General features: G+C 36.2%; 2 protein-coding genes across 3 annotated transcripts in view; one reads left to right on the top strand and one right to left on the bottom strand.

Annotated features, from left to right (window-relative positions):
* The window catches only part of ckn (CRK like proto-oncogene, adaptor protein), a 337,471-nt gene extending 325,097 nt beyond the window's left edge, over window positions 1-12,374 (bottom strand). Inside the window, exon 1 of the mRNA XM_034974669.2 lies at window positions 12,090-12,374. Within this exon, the coding sequence (XP_034830560.1) occupies window positions 12,090-12,105 (16 nt within the window). The 5' untranslated portion in view covers window positions 12,106-12,374. The remainder of the gene's footprint in view (window positions 1-12,089) is intronic.
* Window positions 12,375-17,633: 5,259 nt separating this feature from the next.
* Window positions 17,634-22,901, top strand: Tsen54 (tRNA splicing endonuclease subunit 54). 2 transcript variants are annotated; one of them, XM_069502536.1, is made up of 5 exons: window positions 17,634-17,771; window positions 18,129-18,293; window positions 19,275-19,422; window positions 19,837-21,941; window positions 22,719-22,901. In XM_069502536.1, the coding sequence occupies exons 3-5, from the start codon at window positions 19,312-19,314 to the stop codon at window positions 22,876-22,878; spliced, it is 2,376 nt and encodes a 791-aa protein (XP_069358637.1). In that variant the 5' UTR covers window positions 17,634-17,771; window positions 18,129-18,293; window positions 19,275-19,311; the 3' UTR covers window positions 22,879-22,901. The 2 variants fall into 2 exon arrangements, with proteins under 2 accessions (XP_069358637.1, XP_034830555.1); XM_034974664.2 differs by having other exon boundaries at window positions 17,664-17,863.
* The last annotated feature ends 1,169 nt before the right edge of the window (window positions 22,902-24,070 follow it).

Here is a 24,070-nt window from a genome sequence, read left to right as displayed (position 1 = left end):
CAATTTTTTGAAAAAAAAATCATGTCCGCCATCTTGGATTTCAGAATAAATGTCATCATCAAATTCAGCACCCTCGAAAACCCTGAAAACGACACCCATGTCAATTTTTTGAAAAAAAAATCATGTCCGCCATCTTGGATTTCAGAATAAATGTCATCATCAAATTCAGCACCCTCGAAAACCCTGAAAACGACACCCATGTCAATTTTTTGAAAAAAAAATCATGTCCGCCATCTTGGATTTCAGAATAAATGTCATCATCAAATTCAGCACCCTCGAAAACCTTGAAAACGACACCCATGTCAATTTTTTGAAAAAAAAATCATGTCCGCCATCTTGGATTTCAGAATAAATGTCATCATCAAATTCAGCACCCTCGAAAACCCTGAAAACGACACCCATGTCAATTTTTTGAAAAAAAAATCATGTCCGCCATCTTGGATTTCAGAATAAATGTCATCATCAAATTCAGCACCCTCGAAAACCCTGAAAACGACACCCATGTCAATTTTTTGAAAAAAAAATCATGTCCGCCATCTTGGATTTCAGAATAAATGTCATCATCAAATTCAGCACCCTCGAAAACCCTGAAAACGACACCCATGTCAATTTTTTGAAAAAAAAAATCATGTCCGCCATCTTGGATTTCAGAATAAATGTCATCATCAAATTCAGCACCCTCGAAAACCCTGAAAACGACACCCATGTCAATTTTTTGAAAAAAAAATCATGTCCGCCATCTTGGATTTATAAATAAATAACACCCCGGAAAAGTGCACAATCAGTTAATACTTGATACACGCGCAATAATATGTATTTATGTAGGTGTGACACAAGGTGCCAACAAGTTCAAAAAATTCCCGTTGTGTAACAGTGTTACTCAACGGGAATGTTTTGAAATTTTTGATACCTTGTGTCACAGTGTTACACACGGGGGTGTGACTCAACGGGAATAACCCTTTTAAAAATCTAAATCCACGCGGAATTTGCCCGGATAAAGTATAGTAATTAATACTTAAATGTAACAACAAACAACGCACGTGCATCATTGTATAATGCATAAAGTAAGAAGAAAAAAACCGTATTTGTTTACTTATTTATTTAAGTACTAGATGATGCCCGCGACTTCGTCCGCGTGGATAAAGGTTTTTAAAAATCCTGTAGGAACTCTTTGATTTTCCGGTATAAAAATTAGCCTATGTAGTATGATAGCTTGCATCCCGGGGAAGGCCCGGGATGCAAGCTATCGCTGTACCAAATTTCGTCAAAATCGGTTAAACGGATGTGCCGTGAAAGGCTAGCAGACAGACAGACAGACACACTTTCGCATTTATAATATTAGTGTGGATTAATTACTATACTATCCGGGCAAATTCCGGGTGGATTTAGGTTTTTTAAAAACCCACGGTTCCCACGGATTTTTCCATATACCTAGGTATTAAATAAAAATAAAAACTAGCCTACGTTGTTTCGGGATGCGAGCTGCTATCATCTGTACCTACCTACCAAATCAAAATGGGTTTGTAGATGTATGTAGATAAATAAATAAGTAATTCCAACAATTTCATCATGACGTCTTGTTGTTGGGTCAGGTTAAAGGTTAGCACTAAAGTTCCTACATTTTGTATTCTCGGATTTACTTAATAATCAAAATTAATTTGTTAGAATTACGACTTTCACTACAATACCTTTGGCGTCTTCGCCATTCCTAGGTAGGTTGTAGTTACATACTTACATAGGTACAGTACGCGACAGAAAGTAATGTACATCGATCTTTAGAAGGAGATAGCAGAATTGTAGAGCGTTGCCCCTGTCGTTAAGACCGCCAAAACGTCATATAGGTACGAGTGACAGAGACAACGCTCTACAAAGCCGAAGTATCATTCTAAAGGCCGATGTACCTACATTACTTTCAGCAGCGTACATAGGCAGTGGCGTGCACAGAGTTTGAAGCCAGGGTAGGCATTAGTTAAGTAGGAGCCTGTTCACTGGCAAGTGGCAGGTCATTATGAAAAATATGCATTGAGCTATTACAACTGGGGTAAGCAGTGCATTTATGCCTCTATGAACTGCACGCCACTGTACATAGGTACAGTACGCGGCTGAAAATAATGTACATCGGACTTTACAATGACGTTTTGGAATTTTAGAGCGTTGTCTCTGTCACTCAGACCTATGTAACGTTTTGTCGGTCTCAACGACAGAGACAGAGTGATCTACAAAACCGCCACCTCTCTCTAAAGGTCGATATACATTAATTTCTGCCGCGTACTGTACTTACATTGGCTGGGGTTATAATTTGTGCCCAGCTGGCACACACCTTGATCCGAGAATTGATTTGTAGGTATTTTGTATTGCTTTGATCCGCAAAGTCGGACAGCCAAGCGAAGTTTTTTTCGGGTTTGTGCGGGGGCATTGCGGGGCGTTCCCTCCCCGATTGTCATCTCGACCTGTCGCGTAGGGTAGGGCGGGGCTTAAAGGTCCAATTTGACTATTTCGAATAATACTGTGAAAACTGACTCTACTATAAATAACACTAATCAAACAAACAGTTATCTGAGTATGTTTGACTCAATTTTCAGTTGAATTATTATAATAGAAATATGTGTTTCTACAACTTTTTTAGACCTTGTCGTCTGTCCCTTTTTGCCCCATAGTAGGGGTACAAAGGGACAGGCAGGAGGCAAAAAGGTCCAGTATTTAATTTTTATTTAAAATCGATTTTATGGAACTAAAACAATATTTGGTTCAATAAAATTCAGTCGTTTATTTTTATTCCAAAAACAAAAAGTTAAAAATATTTTAATTTTTAAACAAACCAAAAACTTTATTATAATTCCAAGATACATATTATTTAAGAAGTCTCTATTCTAAAAGAAAATATAATTTTACCAGTAACAGTCGAACTAATAATTTCTAACTTTGTTGAGCTTATAATAGTTTAATCACTAATCAGTCTCTATTGAAGAATACAATTAAACAAGACAGCACTATTCATTATGAATGTTGACATAGCCTGAATTTAAAATCTTATAACTAATCTTACATAATCTTTTAAAAACTTTTAACAAACAATTTTTTATAAAACAAAATATACTTCTTTAACCGTAACACAAAAATTAAACTCTTCTTTAATTATTAACTTCAACAAATTAACATAATCAACATGTCTTGGTATCTCTATATTATTTTAATTTTATTTTGATTGATAACTAAATCTGCTGCCCGTTGCATCAACTCAACAGATTTAGTACCACGATCCGATTTTCTTTTATAGTTGCGCATACTGAAACAAAAAAGTCTTTATTAACCCTCATATTAATGAGGGGCTAAAAGGTCCACATTGGACCTTTTTGCCCCAACCACGTGTAAATATTTTTAGAGGTTATAACGAAATAACCGTTAAACCGAGCCTAAAACTAATAATAAATCGTGAAAAACAAATATATCACTTATACTAATAAATTATGTTTAGGTGTGATAAACGAAAAACCACTGCTCGAAACTAAAAAGTAAAATGATGAAAAAATTTACTTACGTTAAATTTTTTAGATGTATGATGATGATGATTTAGATGTATATCTCCGGCTAGCGACGCTGCTCGACTGCCGGCGATGCCCCGTTACGCCTCCCGCGCTCTCTTCTTTCCGCGTACATAGTTAGAACGCAAGATATACCGCTAGTTTTTTAGATACTTATGGTGGACCTTTATACCCGCGGACCTTTAAGCCCCGCCCTACCCTACTATAGATCTGTAGGTACATTGATATGTTAGGCAGCCAATGCTTTTATATTTATACCTACTTGCTTACCCAGGTAGAATTCGTCACCAACCTGTTAAAAATTTTTTACAAAAAAAATAAAAACCGACTTCGATACACAAACACTAAAAATTGAAAAATAATTTAATTTATTACCGAATATATTATGTATACAAGAGTTAATATAGTTCCATAATAATACTTTTTGGTGCCGGTGCCAATTAGCTTTAGCTGCGCGAATCGTCTAGACTTCATATTTTTATGAGACTCCACAATGGCACCTCATTGGCACCGACCCCAAAAAATATTATTATGGAACTATATTAACTCTTGTATACATAACATATTCGGTAATAAATTAAATTATTTTTCAATTTTTAGTGTTTGTGTATCGAAGTCGGTTTTTATTTTTTTTGTAAAAATTTTTATTTCACAATTTTTAGTGGTCCCATGGAATTATGCTATGACTGGTTAAAAATCTACTGTTTACTAAGCTATTACACTGATTGCGAGCAATTTACTCTTATCCGTTGAGGAGTTCCAGTATCTATCTTCAAAGATGTTCATCAGATCTTCACCAAATTTAAATGGGACCAACTTTGAAGTATACCCTTTCAAACAAAAAAAGAATTTTCAAAATCGGTCCAGGCGTCTTCGACTAATCGGGGAACATACATAAAAAATAAAAAAAATAAAAGAAAACAAAAAATAAGATTCCGACGAATTGAGAACCTCCTCCTTTTTTTGAAGTCGGTTAAAAATAGACCTACCTCAAACTTTAAGTTACACAGGAACTAATATAATTCTATGGTCTGTAATCAAGACCGTGATCATTAAATTCGAGGTCTTGTCGCAAACACTATTAAACTAAACAACTTGGAAATGTTATAACATGCAATATCCAACGGCATGGGAGGCTTTAGGTGAAGGTCAAGAAGGCAGGAAGCGAGGCGTGGCGTCATTTCCTGGGCCGATGAACGAGGTATGTTGTAGTACTGCTCATAATGTTGAAATGCTTATTTCCTTATTTGATTAACAGCAAACAGCATTAACGGTGATAATTTCTTTATCAGATACCGCATTATGACTTTTAAATGATACATTTCGGTTTAAGGTCCAAACGCACTTGCACCGCAACGCGACGCGGTGCGGCAAATGGTTTAGGTATAAAAGTTTGTATTGAGCAAGGCACTGCCACAGTCGCACAGCGCAGCGCAAATGCGTTTGGACCTTTATTGAGGACTAGCTTATGCTCGCGACTTCGTCCGCGTGGACTACACAAATTTCAATCAGGGTTGAATTTTCAAAAATAGGCACGGCAAATAGTGTAGATATGTAGCAAGGCGCTGCCGCGTTGCGTCGCGTCGCGCAGCGCAGCGCTGATGCGTTTGGACCTTTATTATTGAGGATTTATTGCTGACGGTCTACTTCTTTCATATTTGTATTTTAAGCTAATTATTGAAGATAAAATAGGATTTTAACTCCAAAGTACTTAGCAACTCGAACGTCTTGACCATTGGCAGATTATTATTATGGACGCAAAGGTCCAATGTTATCGCATAAATTTTATTATTAAAAGTTCAAGCCGACTTTATTTCACAAACACCTACATATTATAATTTATAAAGTATAACTATGTATAACGATACGATATCATCTATATAACATAGAACACACAAAAAACTGTCTCAATTAATCTCAATTCATTTGGGGCCACCCACGCCTGAAAGTGGTCCAACCAAAAAAAATTAAAAAATAGGTAGAGTTTTAATGAAGGTTGTGCATTACATGTTGACGTACTAACGGCATCTATTATTTTTATTTATTTTATTTATTATAGGAAAATCAACAGCGAAATAATACAATAAGTTTCTTAAATGCTAATTACAGAAGTATGGCCAATTATAGATTTTCTCGAAAAATTAACAATATATAAGAGTGAGTTAAAATTATTTCATACAGAGGAACAAAAAAAAAAAAAATAACAATTATTGGCTAAGTACATGACATTATATCAAAACTAAGTGTATGAAGGAAATAAAAACATAGTATCCTTGGAAGCCTAGATTAAAAAGGAAAAAAAAAACAAGTAAATTATGAAACAAATATAAAGTGTGTGTGTGTGTGTGTGTGTGTGTGTGAGTCGTGTGTGTGTGTTCAGTGTATGTGTAGCGTTAATTACGCGTCCATGTATGTGAAGTTAAGTATGTTATCTAGGCGTCTGTAATAATATCCGGCTAAGACGTTCGGCGTTCGGGAGGTCGGGGGTTCGTTCCCGGGAATGCACCTCTAACTTTTCAGAGTTGGTAATACCTACTGCGTTTTAAGTAATTAAAAATCACTTGCTTTAATGGTGAGCAAAACAGCGTGAGGAAACCTGAATGCCTGAGAATTCCCCATAATGTTCCTTAAAGTATGCGAAGACTGCCAATCCGCTCTGGGCCAGCCTGGCAGCCTATGGCTTAACGCTAACCCCTTCTCATTCTGAGAGGAGACCAACGCTCAGTAGTGTGCCGGTGATAGGTTCGAAATCGTGAGTATCAGAATACCTATAGTTCGCGACAGGTCAAGATGGCGAAGAGGCGGAAGATGTCCCTCAAATCCGTAGGTTACCCGCGCTCGCCCCCCACCGGATTAGCGTGGGGGCTGTACGGTTGTACAGAGCGTTCCCTCCCAGATTGCCATCTCGACCTGTCGCGTACTGCGTACATAAAACTAACTCAAGTGGCAAAGATTTTGCCTCGAAAATTACCCTCAAGGTTACGTTCAATAAACGATAGCCCTAGACAGAAGACATCTTTAAAACCTTAAATCCAGACCTAGTGGCGATAAGATCGATCCAACGGGACCCAGTTTGCATACGAATTCGGCAAATATTTACTTTGAAATCCCATCTGATAAAAGATTGCTACATTGTATTCGGTTGCCGATAAATCAGCATTTGGCAGGACAAGGCAATGTTTTCCAAGTAGTTTCACTAACTTTTTAGCTCACGATGTTGGTGCAGAAAATGTCACTAGATTTGCTAAAAGAATTATTTATTTATTTTTGTACTCAGGTATTGCTTAATTTGACTTATTTATTATATATTTTTTAAAGAATAAATTAAAATATTTATTGAAGCCAAAGAAATACCAAAATACAGTTGCCTAGGCTAACAGGTTCAAACAAAATATATTACGATTTACTCTAAAAGTGCATAAGGCCTTTATATTATCATAAAAAATATAAAATGGTAGTAGTTAAAGTTTTAATCTTCACTTTTCGAGATTATGTTGTAAGTATTAAATAACTAGCTGTACCCGCGACTTCGTCCGCGTGGAATTAGGGTTTTTAAAATCCCGTGGGAACTCTTTGATTTTCCGGGATAAAAAGGAGTCTATATCACTATGTCTATGTCACTCTCATACCCATGCAAAAAATCACGTCAATCCGTTGCACCGTTGCGACGTGATTAAAGGACAAACCAACGAACTAACAAACCAATAAACCAACAAACCAACAAACAAACACACTTTCGCATTTATAATAAGGGTACTGATTCTGAATTCTGAATATGAATAAAAATCACCATAACCTAACATTACTCATGAAAGATAAAAATCTTCTAAATTATTATTTAGATTCAAAACAATGCGACAAAAGAATTACTTCATACACAAAATCAACTAAACGCAGCGGTATTACCATCAAACAAATAGCCAATTGAAATGCAAACAACATCTTCCGAAGCTCTGGTCGGTGCACTTCAAATTTAAGAACATGTAAATAAATACAAAGAGAATAAAATGTGCCTAGCAATGCTGCAACCCAGCGAGTCTTTCCAATTCTTTTGATCATGAATTGATCTGCTATTGCTTTTACCGTTTTAATATTGCCAACTTTTTGTCAATTGTACCTAACTTTTTGTGCTTCATTTTTTTAGATCCTGATGTTGGAGATTTTAAATTTCATGAAGCCAAAAACCCTCCAAAAAAAAACCTTCTAAGATTTTCCGATATCTGTTCAGTTAAAATATATACCTATCGGAAACATGCTACAAAGAAGGGGGATAAAAAGCATTTCATAGGTCAAAAATTCCTAATGAAACCTTATTAATAAAATTAAAACCACATAAGAAATTTCTTTAAAGTAAAAAAGACACATGAGCCACATTTTTCAAATAAATTGGCTTATGGAATTCAATATTAATGAAAATGCTACGGTTTAGGTACCTACTTTTAAGGACGATAAGAAATCGAACGTAGTCAAATTGAGAAATTCAGCTCTCAGGCTCCGGCAATCCTGTTTCCAATTTCTCTGCATGCAAGAACTCAAAATTGAATATTCATTGCTTATGACGTCGAGAAAATTTCCGAGCTATCCACTGAGCATATCCGTCTACCTACTTGACAACTTTATGGATAGCAAATCTATAAAATAAAATAGTTATCGTACCATAATCATTCAGGTGATTTAAAATGAATCTGGAATATGTATAACCTTCCAAGATCAGACTTATCAACAACCATTAAACATTCCGTATAAGCAAGAACTTCCCAAACGTAATGTAAACAGACGCTTTAACTACTAAATATAAATACACAATAAACTCACACACCTCTCGAAATAACGCAGCACAATACATCACATGCCAAATAAAATAAAATGTTGTTGAAGTTACGAATAGAAACTTGGAAAGACCAATTGAAAGCATAAAGCATCCATAGATTTATTGTTAGAAGTTGTTCATGAATCGCCACAAACTTTATCAATAGAACCAGAAAGTGCAAATCAAAACATCCAGCACAGTAGAACGTGGAAATATTACAGTTTCACGCAAGTCCGTTTTCCAATTTCACTGCATAGCGATCCATCAGTAACAAGTATTCAATAGAATATCGTTGATATTGCTTACCGAGAATTCTGGTTTGAATATTCATTGCCAATAGGTCATCAGGTATTTGTAGGCTATCTCATGACTCGTATTTTAGTCGTCTCCCCGACAACTTTATGGGTTACAGATGTAGGTGCGAACTTTATAGTAAATAATAGAAATTTATTACATAAGTCATAGACAGGAGGTTTTATGTAACCATTGTATTAATTAAGATATCTGAAAATAAAACTACCACTTTCAAAGTAAGTCTATTCATTGCTAACAATATTAGTTTTTTCAGTCATTAAATGAAGTGGCAATCAAGACGATTGTTTTATGTAACTGGTTGATTTGCGCAATGTTATCTAACACAAATGTAAATTACCTTAATGAAATGTAAATATTATGTAATGCAAAAAAATAATTTAAGTACTTCATATCTCTACATCCAATCTCAATCCCAAACGAGCCTTCAATACTCTTAAAGCTCAGAGACAACGTATCAAGAGTGCTTCAGATAAATGGATCACGTTACTTGATTAACCGGTTCGCATCCCTTCCCCTTATCACCCCTGGGAATATTTAAATGGGGCCTGAATATATCACACCGCCCTCAGAGCAAACGAGCGAACAACGTGTAGATACCTACTCTCTTACCTGCTCTTGATTAAAGATGGAAATCACGGTATCTTTATTAGCGTCCACCAAATAAAATGGTTAGGAAAGCTTTATTAAATATAGCGTACAAATTGTGAAGAACTTACAGTATTATGGCTTTAGTTCTATTTCCAATGTTAATCCAGGAATATTTAAAAACAGTTTGATGCAAAAATATATTGCATACGTAATATAAATTCTTGTTCCGAAGATTCTCATTTATTTAATTATTTTATGGCATCATAAAAATAGGAGTAAGTAAATATATAGCCGCCACGTCCAATTTAGAGCTAAAATTTGTGACAGACGTGTGATCTCAATCAAAATGGTAATCACGCGCGGCGCCACCATATACAGTGCTAATGTGCTATTTATTGAAAATCAGCATTCACAGCAACGACCACCGAGTTACATCCAATGTTTCTCACGGAAAGATGCCTAAAGCTAAAAATTATGATTAATTTACCAGACAAAAAATTGAGGCAATGTGATACATTTTATTTCGCAGCAATAAGTATCACTCCAAATAAGGTAAAACATTGAAATCATTTTAATTACTAAAAAATTCATTAAAATACATTTTAAATTTATTTTTAACATGTGCATGTATAATTGCGATGTATCACGAGTTTCCTCGTTGACAAGGCAAATTAAGTCGACAATCGAACGTGTTTGTTATCAAAGGCCAGCTAGATGCAAATTAAGCGTTTTTTGTGCAGCGATAAATTCTGCTTATAAAGCACCATATTCGCGCCAAGGTCCACAAACTCATTCAAGAGATCAAGTGGCAAAAAACTGGAGCAATGAACTGGGAGTCACGTAGACTCCTCATCGAGTCCCTAGGCACGTACTAGCATCTAAACTACCGCTCATTGTCAATATTGGAGTATTTCGAAACACTGTAAAATCAGTAGAGGCATCAACTGACTTACTATATCAGATATACGAATACTTGAAATCGTTAATGTTTAATGAACAGCAAACAAGCGACTTTGGTTCAGAGAACACACGACAATATTGGGGTTTCCATCATTCAGATTTGCTACAACCGATTGGTTGCGAGGGCAATGTAAATTAATCCTCAATGGATTTATCTTGATTAAACTTTAATAACACTGAATTCATTAACTCTATGGATAATAACAGTAAATAACAGTAAAATTGAATTTAAATTAATTCGTTTTAATCGCTGACGAAATCGCTTTTGTAAAACGGTGGAGCTTAACAGTTTATGCATAGCAGTTTTTATCGGAATGCAGGATCGATAAAATGAATTAAGTCGACAACCTCGGTGGCTTGAGTAATGGTCGCGAGAATGAACAGTTGTGTTCAACACACGGTAAAGTGCAAGGCTTCGAAGTGCATCGCCGATAAACCGGAGATGAAAGCGACTGTTTATTTGATTTTCTGCAGCTACGTGCAGGCATATTAACTAAGCATCGACCATTGAACTTTGAAAATTGCCATCGTCTTTTCAAGATGTAGAATTCCCTGCTCGTCTCTCAAGTCTCAACAAAGAATCATCCTTTGAACTGCTGTCTATACATTAACAAGAGTTGCTTTTGTTGTGTTGATTTGTCATCAAAACATTAAAAAAAATTGAAATGCTAAATGAAATTCAGGAATAGTAAGGAAAGTTCTGACCACGATCAAAGTTCTAAATGAGAATTGAATGTCGTTGCCTCTCTCATTAAAACTTATAATTAACTATTACGAGCCAAAACTAATTTCATATCTGTCTGAATCGCAAACTATCTTTTATGGCATCACAAAATGAGACATGTTTGCATCAGCTGGCGCCGGGTATATCTTCATTCGGGCATGTTATTAAAACAAATAGGTGTTCTGCGTTGTACCGTGTCACTCGCAATCATTAAACAATAAATCTTCTGTCTGTCGCCGGTAATAGCGACCTCCCAACGCGTTTTAGTATCATGAAAATTATTGGAAGATAATCTCGTGTATCTAGATAAAGTGCATAATGACTATAGTATTACTGCGTTTCTACCACGTCTCATATTTCTGCGGTGGAATACATGCTAACCTTGGACAGTTGATAATGACGCTGAATATCATTTACATATACAAATTCTTTGTCTCTATTATAATGTTGAAGACTGGAGTCTATCCAATTTAGCTCAATTTATTAGTGTTTTCACTACTAATTCGACGACATCAAAAAGAACAAGTAACAATAAAATCTCTAGGGAAAATGAAATCCTCCAATTCTTTTTGCTTGTGACCCGAAAGTCTGTTTCATAACACGTCTCGACTCAACCCATCGAACATTGTCGGATTACGTTTATAGACCATTTGTATGGGATCTGCTACGCTTAATGATTTCGGTCAATCCTCACTTGGGCAACACTATTTCGAGATGTGTGCAAGTAATAACTTTTTATTGAGGCCCACTTATTGTTAGTTTAAATAAGAAACAAGTTTCTCCAGTCACAGTTTACATTTTGTCAGCAATAAAACCTCATAATAGAAAATACAAGGTTTGCTTAAATCATATTTGCCGACTTTCTTGTTAATTCATTTGATTTCTAATAAGAGTAACTATTTGCGTACATTCGGTCATATCAGTGGACTGGATAACTTTGCGTGAGGTTATCGCATTACATATTCAAATGTTATCATCGGTTTTATTCGCTACGTCCTAAGTTCGATCTTGGATTGCAACGGTTTTTTGCTCTTATCTCAGACCACAACGGTCACTTTTTCACACGGGCTTTTATCTCCAATTTTAGTGGCTTTACAGTTTATCCATGAATGAGTTCTTATATTAAAATCTTTATGAAATGCATTCCTACCGTTTATTTTCCTCATGTCGGCCCTAGACCTTCAATGCACCACCAAAATCCTGCCCCTGTCGGTCGCGGCAATAACAAAACACTCACACATATACAACACTTTCATGTATATCACTGCACACTCAGTTGAAACATTCCACAACCAGATCCAGGTCGTTGATAAACAGCGGGTCCGATGAAAACACTAGTAGTAGTGTAGATAGGGAAGAAAACAAGAATAGTTTATCACTTGAACGATCTACACCCACGCAACCATGTTGCGACGCGCGTCAACGCCGCGTGACTGCAGGCGTGCCGCCGGCTGACACTTTGGCGCTGGTTCTCGTGGCAACAAAAAGAACTAATGTTCGCTCAGATTTGGAAATAGATGGTGCTGCTAGCAAACACCAGCCGTTCATGTTTACACTACAGTAATTAACGCAATAATAAAATTAGCTTTACTACGAAAATAAAAGTTTACATAATGTAAAAAAAAAAAATTTACTATTTCTATACGTGAAACTAACTATAATTTAATAAACATAGTGTATTTATAAAAATGAGTAGGCCAATAAAATTATATTCTACGTATTATAAATTAATGTTCTGTACTTAAGCCCTTTTACTACTTTTTCTTTTTAATATTAAAATAGAAAGCTCTCAGCGTACCTACTGTACTAAGACTTGAAACTTACCTTGCACGTGACTGCAGTTAATTGAACTTGTTTTTCAGGTTTTTACTTATCCAGGATACAGGTATAAAAATAACATCAAAACAGCACTTTTGTCAATCCCAAATGCGATTGTGTGCAGCATTTAATAACACAAACCAATACAGTTGCTGCATTCAGCAAAATTAGTGTCAAGCAGCACGCCGGTTGTTCAACGAATAAATCACTGAAAGAACATTGCCCCGTGCGAATCGCCGAAGCCTGCGGTTTTTCCGCGAAACACTGCATTCATAAGAGTTTCACTGCACGGTTCGAGCGCAGTTCACGGCGAAAAGCGACCGATAACACTATTCATCACCCCATTATCTGGGCGACTTGAAGTTAGCAACGAGAGCGCACGTCAAAATATACCATAAATAAAAACGTATGGCCGGGGCGCCACCCCATCCCCCGGCATTCGATCGACGGCGGCGTCAACGCGGCCCGTTTCTGTGAATCGAAATTATGAAATTTTTAATTCTTGAAAGATTAAATCGATGCCGGCCGGCTTTTGCCTGCGTTAACGGGCGACTATCGTACTCTAACTTTGAGTTAAGCGGTAAAGCCTGGCAAGACGTCGCGGCGTGGGGGCGGCGCCTCTTTTAAACTCGTATGGGCAGTGGGCTGTATACAATACGTTAAATCGCCTCCAGCCCTCGTAGCGCTTAAACGTCTGGCTACATCTCGAGCAGGCTTCAAAACCTACATATACAACAAATTAACCTTTAGGTACTATAATGACGCTCTCATATTTTAATTGCCAGATTATCTAGAGCATATAGTTTCCTACTTAAAATATAGTAAAGACACAAATATACGTACAAAAATACCTATAAAACGATTAAGTATAAATAAAGTTATAAAAAGAATTCCGACGAATTGAGAACCTCCTCCTTTTTTTGAAGTCGGTTAAAAATAGGTATTCGCGTAAACATATCAGTCAAGTAACTATAGAATTATGAAAATTATTGGTTATCGGAGCGGAGGGATTTATCGTCAAAACAGACAGTGAAATATTTCTAACCTATAATTTTCATTTTATGTCACCCTCAGGCGAAAGGGATGAAAAGAAAACCTAACAAGGGAAGTCTTTTAGCCGGGCATAAGACGCGTAGAAAAAGGAGAGCGACAATTTTTCCGGTTCATATCCTTTTGTACATTTCATTGCTTCCGCCGTGTATGGCGAGGTTCGGGCTGCGTCGGGGACATTCGGGTATTTTCGGGTGTCCTCGGGTCTGGCGAAGACTAATCGATAGTCAGGGAAGCTAGAGCTACCGCTACGCTAAACGTAGCTACTACGCGACTATCGTAGCCTGTACGCTGAGCTTACGCTACAATTATTAACCGGTAGAATTGAAAAGTCGTCGAACTTGACTCGACAACAGCTAGCAAGAGCGTGCTATTTGCACTATCTAGGAAGTATAGTATACAGGGTTAATTGTTTCAATGTTCAGGTGGAGTCGACTGCGACTTGAATCTTGATACAAAGATAGCAAATACATCTGGAAATTGAGTTCACGTCTCGCTGAAACACTTCGCAATTAGATTGCGCTACCCAATGTTTTAAGTTTGCGCTAGGCGAACTTTGATAATAGAATTATTTGCCTACGTTCATCTGAATTTCACGAATTAACCGAAAACTAAATTAATATATTTAATTAGAAGAATCCATTAGGTTTGACAATAGTCCCAAAGGTCTAAAAATATTTTTACCTACCTAGGAACCTACTCTAAACCTTAGGAAATTCAAGACCTACAGATCTAGTTATAATTAGGTAGGTATGTAGGTCTGCTATTTCCATACCTAATGTTACGTCAAGTGTAGGCCATAGCAGTAGGTCTATGAACCCACTAGCTAATTACTTTAGTAATTACATACTATGTAAGTACCTACATAGAGATCAGTAGAAAATAGAGATCTTAATACTCAAACACCTAAGTAGGTTTAGTAGTATATGCTTAAATTTTTATTATGTATAGTCCAAAGTTGAAAGGCCGATACATTGCGATTGGCCTAACTAAGCATTCCTCAGGAATGCCCACAGCCTTAATAAGTTATTCCTATTTCCTAGTTCCTACCATATAACATAAACATATTCCTACTTAGATAAAGTAGTTCACTTACAAAGTTACAAAATAAAGTTAAAACTTAAAACCAATAAAATAAGCATAACGTCACAAACATATTAAGCAGTTAGGTAGGTACTAGGTATACTATAGATGATACTGAACGTACCATCTTCCAAAAATTTTAAATGAATCTATGGTAATCATTTGGTAATTGTAAATTGCATAAACTTAGAGACTATATTATACAGATGTAAACGCACGAGTTATGAGCTCGATATAAAAGCAGACAACGCCATCTGTTATGACGGCGTGCAATCACAAGGATCTTCGAATAATTGCGCGGTGTATGTTTGCGCGCGCGGACAATAATTGAACGGACCCACAGAGTACATTGAATATAAATGGACCGTACAGATCGCGCGGCGAGAGTTTGGCTTTGACCTTCGGGTGGAGGGGATTACTGCGCATGGGTACTGTCACGCACACAATACTTTTCCTTTTTTATGTACCAGGTTGGATATTTGAGTGGGTCAAAATTCATGTACAGTGGTAATAATGCTAGAAAATAATACGAAATAGATAAACTTCTGCATTTATTAAAACTATTGATAGTTATTTTACTTATATAAAATGTTTATTTCCTTTTAAAGTTTACAGAGACAGCGATGAAAATTCTAAATAATTGTTTTTTAATAAAATTATTTATTCCAAGATACATGTAAAATTGGTACATACAAACAAAAGAAAACTTAAAATAATTATTAAATACAAAAGTTAACATTAAAAAAAGTCTTAGCAGCAGTGCTATTCAGATTCTTATATAATAAACAATTAACGAAAATAGCAATTCACTTGTGAACGTGATTGTACAAACAGAGGCAGGGAACGACTGGAGCAGTGGAGCGCCAATCAGAGCACCGCGTGCGCCTACACACCCGCCCCGCACCCCACTAATTGCCCGTTGATACCCAATTTCTGATTTCTGCGCAATAACGGTCAAAGCCAAACTCTCGCCGCGCGTACTGTACGAGCCATGTACGAGCACTTTACACACCCCAAATAAAGATATCTAATTTTTCTATGATTTTTTTTCAATAAATAGCTCAAGATTTTCCTTTTTTCTTTTTATTTGTAGACAATTATTGACTTTAAATGGAAGAAGGACAAACCAATAAACCAACAAACAAACACTCTTTCACATTATATTATAACGTTGTAACAAATACATTCCCTGTATTATTATAAATGCGCTGATGCGCTTAGTACGCGTGGATTCAGGTTTCTGAAAATCTCGTGGGAACTCATTGATTTCCCGGGATAAAAAGTCGCCTATGTCACTCTCCAGTCTTCAACAATTGTACCCATGCAAAAAATCACATCGATCTGTTGCTCCGTTGCGACGTGATTGAAGGACAAACCAACAAACATTTTTTTACACATTTATAATATGCTGTGATAATATGGGGTTTTTTTTTTAATTCAGATACAAGTTAGCCCTTGACTGCACTCTCACCTGATGGTAAGTGATGCAGTCTAAGATGATAGCGGGCTAACCTGGAAGGGGTATGGCAGTACAGGGTAGGTACTGATGGTTTTGGATTTCCCCACAATTGTCCCAGTTAAAATAATTATTATTTCTTTAAAGGTAGTAGCTGTCGTTTTTAGGGTTCCGTTAATCAAAAGGAAAAACGGATTACGGAACCCTTATAGGATCACTTTGTTGTCTGTCTGTCTATCAAGAAATTAACCTATAGGGTAGGTACCTACTTTCCGTTTACCTAGAATCATGAAATTTGGCAGGTAGGTAGTTAGGTCCGAAAACCGTAAATCACAAAAAAAATTAAAGTGTTTTCATGAACAAATAGCTAAGTAGTATTTTCAACTTTCAAAGTAAGTATAATATACTAAGTGGGGTACATATGAAACGGCTTTACCTATACATTCTAAAATAGATTTTTGTTTAGTTTTATGCCATTATAGTTTTTGAATTATCGTGCAAAATGTTGAAAAAATAAGTATATAAATAATATATAAATAATAATAATAAATATAATATTATATTATAGGTACTAATAAAGAGCCCTCAACGCGCGAGCTGGCGCGAGCACTTGGCTTTTTTTTAACTAGTTTTACAGCTCTGGGTTCTAGCTATTTTGAGCTAATTAATAAAAAAGGCTCAAAAATGCTGGAATCCGGAGCCGTAAAGTCAGTTCAAAAAATCAGTAAGGTCTATGGACCAAATCGGTGTTACCTATTGGTCAGTGGTCTGTGTCAAATAAATACCGTAGACTGAGTAAGAAATAGATCCGTGGTAAAAAATCTAGACAAAGGAACGTTTGCTTTCTCATTCTACATAATATCTATCCCAGCTGTACTCACGTGTTTAGTCGACGTTTGCTTTCTCATTCACACTAAAAAGAGAGCACAGAACATAAAGTTACTAATGTGATAAACAGAGACGCAGCTAACCTATTTTCTGTCCCTTATCGTGTAACCGTTCTTTTCAAGGACTACAACTTTATTTGCAAAACAAACTGAGAATTCGTGGAGTCATTGTATTTCTCACTAGTTATATTACTTGTTTTTACGTAAAAAACGCTTAATACAAATATTGTTGATCGGTTAATACAAAATATTGACTATTAAACAATGGTACCTAATTGTCGTGTTATTCATCGTTACGTAGGGTTATCGCGATCTCAGTCGCGATTACACAGTACTTTAGTCTAGCTTTTTTATTCAGTCTACGGCTCAGACAAGCAAATCGAATCTGTCTCTGTCTGTCTCTTTTTGTATCTAAGGTACCTACCTCAAAGAATTTGCATAGAAACTAAGTAAAAAAATAAATTTTACGATAAAAAAACATCGATAGGTATAGCTATTGAAAGTAATAATTCTTATTACATTACATCAAGAATATTAGGTACTTAGTACTTAAAATTTCTTTGTTTATACTTAAAATTTAAATTAATATGTATTTAGTCAGAAAATGAACATGAAGAGAAGGACCCTTTCGTAAGTGATAACAATATTATTTGCTTAGTCAATACAATAATATTGTTTCATCTAGTCAAGCAGTTAATGATTTAAATTCTTGTTTTTAATGTTCTTATTCTAAGGGGCTACGAAATAGTGGCCAAGCATCGATGTAGCCAAGGGAACAACAAAAATAGAGGCTACTGTCGAGTTGAGCAGTAAAGAAGTGTTCCCAAACTAACGTTGGCTGGAAGACATAATGATTTCTTCTTAATTCTTGTTTTTAATGATCTTATTCTTATAGGGGCTATGAAATAGTGGCCAAGGGAGCAACAAAAATAGAGGCCACTCTCCCAGAGTTGGGCATAAAAGAAGTGTTCCCAAACAAAAGTTGGCTGGAAGATAAACAGATCCAAGCGGCGATTGAGGCGAGAAAACATCTTATTAAAGTTGAACGCATTGATAAAAGGTATTTGGGATAAAGAAATTTTAAAGGCTTTGGATCCACTAGGCAAATTTTTTATTTGTTATTTGCTTACATAAATAGACACTTAAACTACATATAATATGCCTTGAGTCATCATCATCATGATCAAGCCATCGCGGGCTCCCTACAGAGCATGGGTCTCCTCTCAGAGTAAGAAAGGTTTTGGCCATAGTCTACCATGCTGGCCATGTGCGGATTGGTAGACTTCACACACCTTTGAGAACATTATGGATACTTCTCAGGCATGCAGGTTTCCTCACGATGTTTTCCTTCACCGTTAAAGCAAGTGATATTTAATTAATTAAAATGCACAACTCCCAGAAATTAGAGGTGGGTGCCTGGGATCGAACCCCAGACCTTCGATTAAAAGGCGGACGTCCAAACCACTAGGCTATCACAGCTTTTCTTTTTTTGCCTTGAGTGGTCTCATGTAACTTCATTTACAGGTTAATTAATAGTTTGCATCTGACTGCTTACGTACCTCCGATTGGTATATTGTAGATGGAGCATTCATACAATGTGCTCTCCATCTCTCATCAGCCTCTATGCCTCTAAGGGTGAGATCTATAAGAGCACACTCTGACTTTTCTTAGACTGAAGACAGAGTTATAACGAGACAGACCTAAATCTCTCATATAAATCTGTCTTGTTTTTTATTTCATTTTCTTTATTGGGTTTACCAACAGCTTAGTCATTCACAAAAACAGTCACAAAAACAATTTTAACTATTTAAAATACATTCACAAAATGACAAGCTTATTATAGGCAACCACAGCATGCATACAAATTATCATACATTTGTGGTTAAAGAATAATATATTGTTGTATATGTGTATACATATAAATTTATATTATTATATGTATTTTAGTAGTGGTGTATAACACCTAGACAAGTCTGCTTTTTTTTGGCAGATCTTCACTTTTTGAATATTTGACCTAATATTTTAATTAATGTCTTTTTAGTGGAGCCTTGAGCCATGCGGTATGGAGAGAAGAGCTAATGTTGGCAGAAGTAATGCAGAATGTGGGGAGCTGCTGGCAATACTTGGGTCACAACGCAGGGAAGAAATTATTTCTCAAACCTGAGGAAGCTCTGTTTTTGTTGGAAAGTGTAAGTGCCATGTTTCGACTTACCTTTATAGTCAAAGTAAAAGCTGTTTACAGTGCGACAAGGCTAACTTGGGGCGTGGTGAAATTCGGATCTAACGTTCCCGTTCCCGTCCCCCTGTTCTTGTTTGAATATTCTAAGCCTTTGTTCTCCAACAGCGCCCCCCTGTCAATGTCATTCAAGTGCCAAGAGAGCCTTGTCGCACTGTATTTAAATTGGGCACTGTTGTACATTTTTTGATTGTCAATTGTTGAATGTATAGATAAACCGACGTAATGGTGATAATTATGTAAACTTAAAACTAAGCTATGAGCTAACTTGATAAGGTTTAGTCTTGATATTAAAAGATATTAATTTTGGTTATTATTATTTTTTAATTCTACTTATAATATTTATGATTTACTTGTTATTTTACAGAACTGCCTATGTCTCAAACACAATGATGTGAAAGTATCATTGCAGCAAGCCTATACTTTGTTGCTTAGAGATAAAATTACACTTCTGCAGTACAAAGTGTACGCATCCCTTAGCCGCGTAGGATATCGCGTTTACAGACATACTATACCAGAAACCAGTACTTCTACACAGAAAAATGATACTCAGAAAGTAGATAATGGTGTGAAAAGCGCAAATAAAGAAGAAGATATTGACAAACCAGCAGAAAACAAAAATAATGATGAAAATCATGAACAAGGTAAAAATATTGGCACCTTGAGCCCTACAGAAGAATTACAAGAAGACTGTATAGATATGAAACAAGAGATACTAAATGATGATTCAACAAGTAACATACAAATAATGCATGAAGAACTTACAAATAAAATAAAACACAAAAAAATGTGTGGCCTTGAAAAATTGCGAAAATTAAAAAATAGACAATTAAAACCATGTAATACCCAGGTCATACATAGATATTTTGACAGTGTACCAGAACTTTTAGAAAAGAATATCGTCACTGTTAAAGCACCAGATAAGCAATTATTACCTAACACAATTAATTTAACACGACCAGTTTATAAAGTAAATCTTCTTAACATACAAAAGAAAGAAAAAAGTGTGAGACCATCTTCAAATGAATCAAATATTTACAGTGTTAATGACGAAGTTAACGGCAGCCATATAAGGAGGCTAAGAAGCACAAGTATTAGAACAGAATCTAATACTACAAATACTGGATTTGCATCAAATGCATGGGCGCATAGTACAAATACAGGATTTGCAACCCAAAATCCACAATACAGACCATATGTTTATTGGAGACCACGTCAGCCATTCAATTATTACAACTTCAATATGCTATTTCAAAGACCTTTCTTACCCAGTTGGCAATTTGCTCCCAACTTCTACTTTTACCCTAGAGCTCAACCAAATCTCTGGCGCCCAAATCTTTGGCGACCAAATTTTTATAACACTAACAAAAATAACAACACAAAGCGAACAAGAAAAAATGCCAAAAAGCAGCATTTAGATGGAATATTAAAATTAGCTGCTAGATTAAAACAGCTGATAATAAGTGGCAATACACATGAACAAAACATTTATTCACTACAACGACTAATACAAACATACAACACAAGATACAAAACTAAAGTGAGACTTAATGAGAGATTTGATATTGTGGTAGATGAAACCATTGTAGATACAATAACACTAGATGACGATGATGAAGGACCTAGTTCTAAGAGACGTAAACCCGATCCTTTATTTGAAGAGAATCTAAATAATCTAAAAATGTTTGGGTTGCGTCTAAAAGACCTAGAATATAACGACAAATCTTCAGGAAAACATCGAAGAGCGTTTTCTAAACTTCTCAAAACATTTAACGAATCTTATAATGAAGATTACTATTTGAATGAGGATTATGAACTTGCGTGTCGTAATCAAATCGATCTCGATTCTTCCAATTCAGATTTAGATTGTATCATAGAAGAAACGCCTACAGTTAGTGGGAAGAAATTAAAAAATCCTTTCAATATACTGAAGCGATTATCTGAGATGCAAAAAACTCCACTGATTGAAGTAACGCCAAAAAGTTATGAAAATACAGTAACAGTAACAAACAAAAAGTACAGTGAAGTAATTTTAAATAATTTTACTAAAGGTTGGTTGCCAGGAGAAGATGACTTTGGTAGAGCAGAAATCATAAGCAATGATGACTGCTACAGTGATGTAACAGATATAAAAAGGGAAGAATTTCTATATGATTTTATAAAGATACAAACGTGCAAATTCGATAACTGGTTAGATCTTAAGAAGTCTTTCTTTAATAGTATTCAAGCAGCAATTGTAGAATTTCAAAATAACATGCCAAATAAGAATAAAATGGGAGTAAATTCCATAGTGAAACCTGGAGACTGTGCTGATATGGCGTCAGTTTTAGAGAAATTAAGCGTGATAAAGACTGATAAAGGAATAACAGATGAATGCAGTCTTGTCATAGATTTCGATGTTTTCAATAGAGATGTACAAAATTTTAAAAAATCCAATCGACCTACGCCGCACTTCCGAATAATATGCATTGAGTAAGTTGAAATTGAGTTTATACTTTATTAGTAACTAGATGATGCCCGCGACTTCGTCTGCGTGGTTTTAGGTTTTTAAAAATTCCGTGGGAACTCTTTGATTTTCCGGGATAAAAAGTAGCCTATGGCACTCTCCAGGTCTTTATCTATACCCATGCAAAAAATCACGTAGATCCATTGCTCCGTTGCGACGTGATTGAAGGACAAACCCACAAACACGCTTTTGCATTTATAATATTATGGGTACTGAATACTGATGGTAGGGATTTTGGGATAATAATGTGGTAGGAAGTAGGAACCCAGTTCCTTCCATATACAACTGAACTAAGATGTTGGTGATGATAACCCATCCAGTTACTGGCTTGAATCAACGTTGCTTAACTAGCGCAATCGAAGATTATTAAATGATAAAAGAGCGTGGATTTGACTTGCAGCTCTCTGCAGCAATGCGCTGGACTGCAATTACTTTTATACCTACATGGCATAATATTGTATATCAAATCTTTGAAAAGAGCAACTGCCAAGTTTCTTGCTGATTCTTCTCGGTTGGAAGTTTTTGATTTCTTGTCGATATAAATACTTTGTGAGGAAACCTGCATGCCTGAGAGTTCTCCATAATGTTCACAAAGGTGTGTGAAGTCTACCAATCCGCACATGGCCAGCGTGGTAGACTATGGCCAAAACCCTTCTCACTCTGAGAGGAGACCCGCGCTCTGTAGTGAGCCGGTGATGGGTTGATCATGATGATGATGATAAATACTTTTCTTTTTATTTCAGTGAGTCGGTAAATTTACCACCTGGGAACGAAATCGCAGCTCTCCATTCTAAATACGGCGATCAAGTGACCATAGTGTTTGCTGTTGTAGGCAGAGACTCCATTTCATATGTTCAAATTAACCCAACCGACTTACCCGTGTACATATCTAATAATACTTAAACCTACTTTAATCTAAATATACAGGGTGTACCCAGAATGCTAGCAAAAACTTGGCGTTTTTGTTATACTACCTAAACACAATCCAATACTAATAACCATTTGCCTCATTTTGTAGTTATAGTAATTTAGGTAGAGTGTGCAAAACTTGGGTCAATGCCCCGCCTACGACGTGGCATTGATCCGAGTGGCCTACCTTACGCAACGTTCGTTGACCTCTAGCGTCAGTCAAGTTATACTATCTCTTCCTACTATGTACAAAATTATAGTATTTCTTTTGCGTTTTTTTTTGTGGTGTCATAATATCAGTAATCATCAGTAGGTACTATTACCCGTCTTCATTTTTGCCAGCATTCTGGTTACACCCTGTATAAAATTAAAAGCTGACTGACTGACTGATCTATTTGCGCACTGCTCAAACTACGGGATGGGTCTGGCTGAAATTTGGCATACAGATGGCTATTATCATGTAGACATCCACTAAGAAAGGATTTTTGAAAATTTGACCCCTAAGGGGGTAAAATAGGGGTTTGAAATTTGTGAAGTCCACGCGGACGAGGTCGCGGGCACAAGCTAATGTTATAATAAATATGAAAACTTTAGTTTTCTAGTCAGTCATGCTAAAATGACATAACTGATTTCCATGAAATTTTGAGAGAATACCAAAACATATTTTTGCTTGTAAAAAAAAAGAATTCATGTACTGGACTATTCATTTTATCATTATACGAGAGTTCAACAAACCAACATATATTTGCTTTGTTGACTTCTCCAAGGCGTTTGACTCTGTGAAATGGCCGAAACTGTGGAATGTTTTGCTGGACATGGGTACACCGCAACACTTAGTTCATCTTCTCAGACGCCTTTACGAAGATGGGACTGCATCGGTGCGGACGGATGATGTTTTGTCAAAAGACTTCCATCCCAGTGCAGGTGTTCGCCAAGGATGCATAATATCACCGCTTTTGTTCAATGCTTACACCGAACTCATAATGCGCATTACTCTTGAAGACTGGACAGACGGTGTTGCTATTGGTGGCTACAAGCTATCAAATCTGCGCTACGCTGACGATACCACCCTGTTTGCAACCAGTGCTCGTCATATGGAGGAACTACTTCTCAAAATGGAGCGCGTGAGCCTAGAGTTCGGATTAAAGATAAACCGCAGTAAAACTAAGATGATGATTGTAGACCG

The sequence above is a fragment of the Maniola hyperantus genome, chromosome 13 (assembly GCF_902806685.2).
Source record: "Maniola hyperantus chromosome 13, iAphHyp1.2, whole genome shotgun sequence".
In the NCBI taxonomy this organism is placed as follows: Eukaryota; Metazoa; Arthropoda; class Insecta; order Lepidoptera; family Nymphalidae; genus Maniola; species Maniola hyperantus.
This window is presented reverse-complemented; position numbering and strand designations above follow the sequence as displayed.

Bases quoted from the DNA above. Each gene is read 5' to 3' on its own strand.
- Tsen54 (XM_034974664.2), top strand. From the start codon at position 17,838: ATGAACATGAAGAGAAGGACCCTTTC. The intron at 17,864-18,128 runs GTAAGTGATAAC...TTATTCTTATAG, and splicing joins ATGAAGAGAAGGACCCTTTC to GGGCTATGAAATAGTGGCCA. The intron at 19,423-19,836 runs GTAAGTGCCATG...GTTATTTTACAG, and splicing joins CTCTGTTTTTGTTGGAAAGT to AACTGCCTATGTCTCAAACA.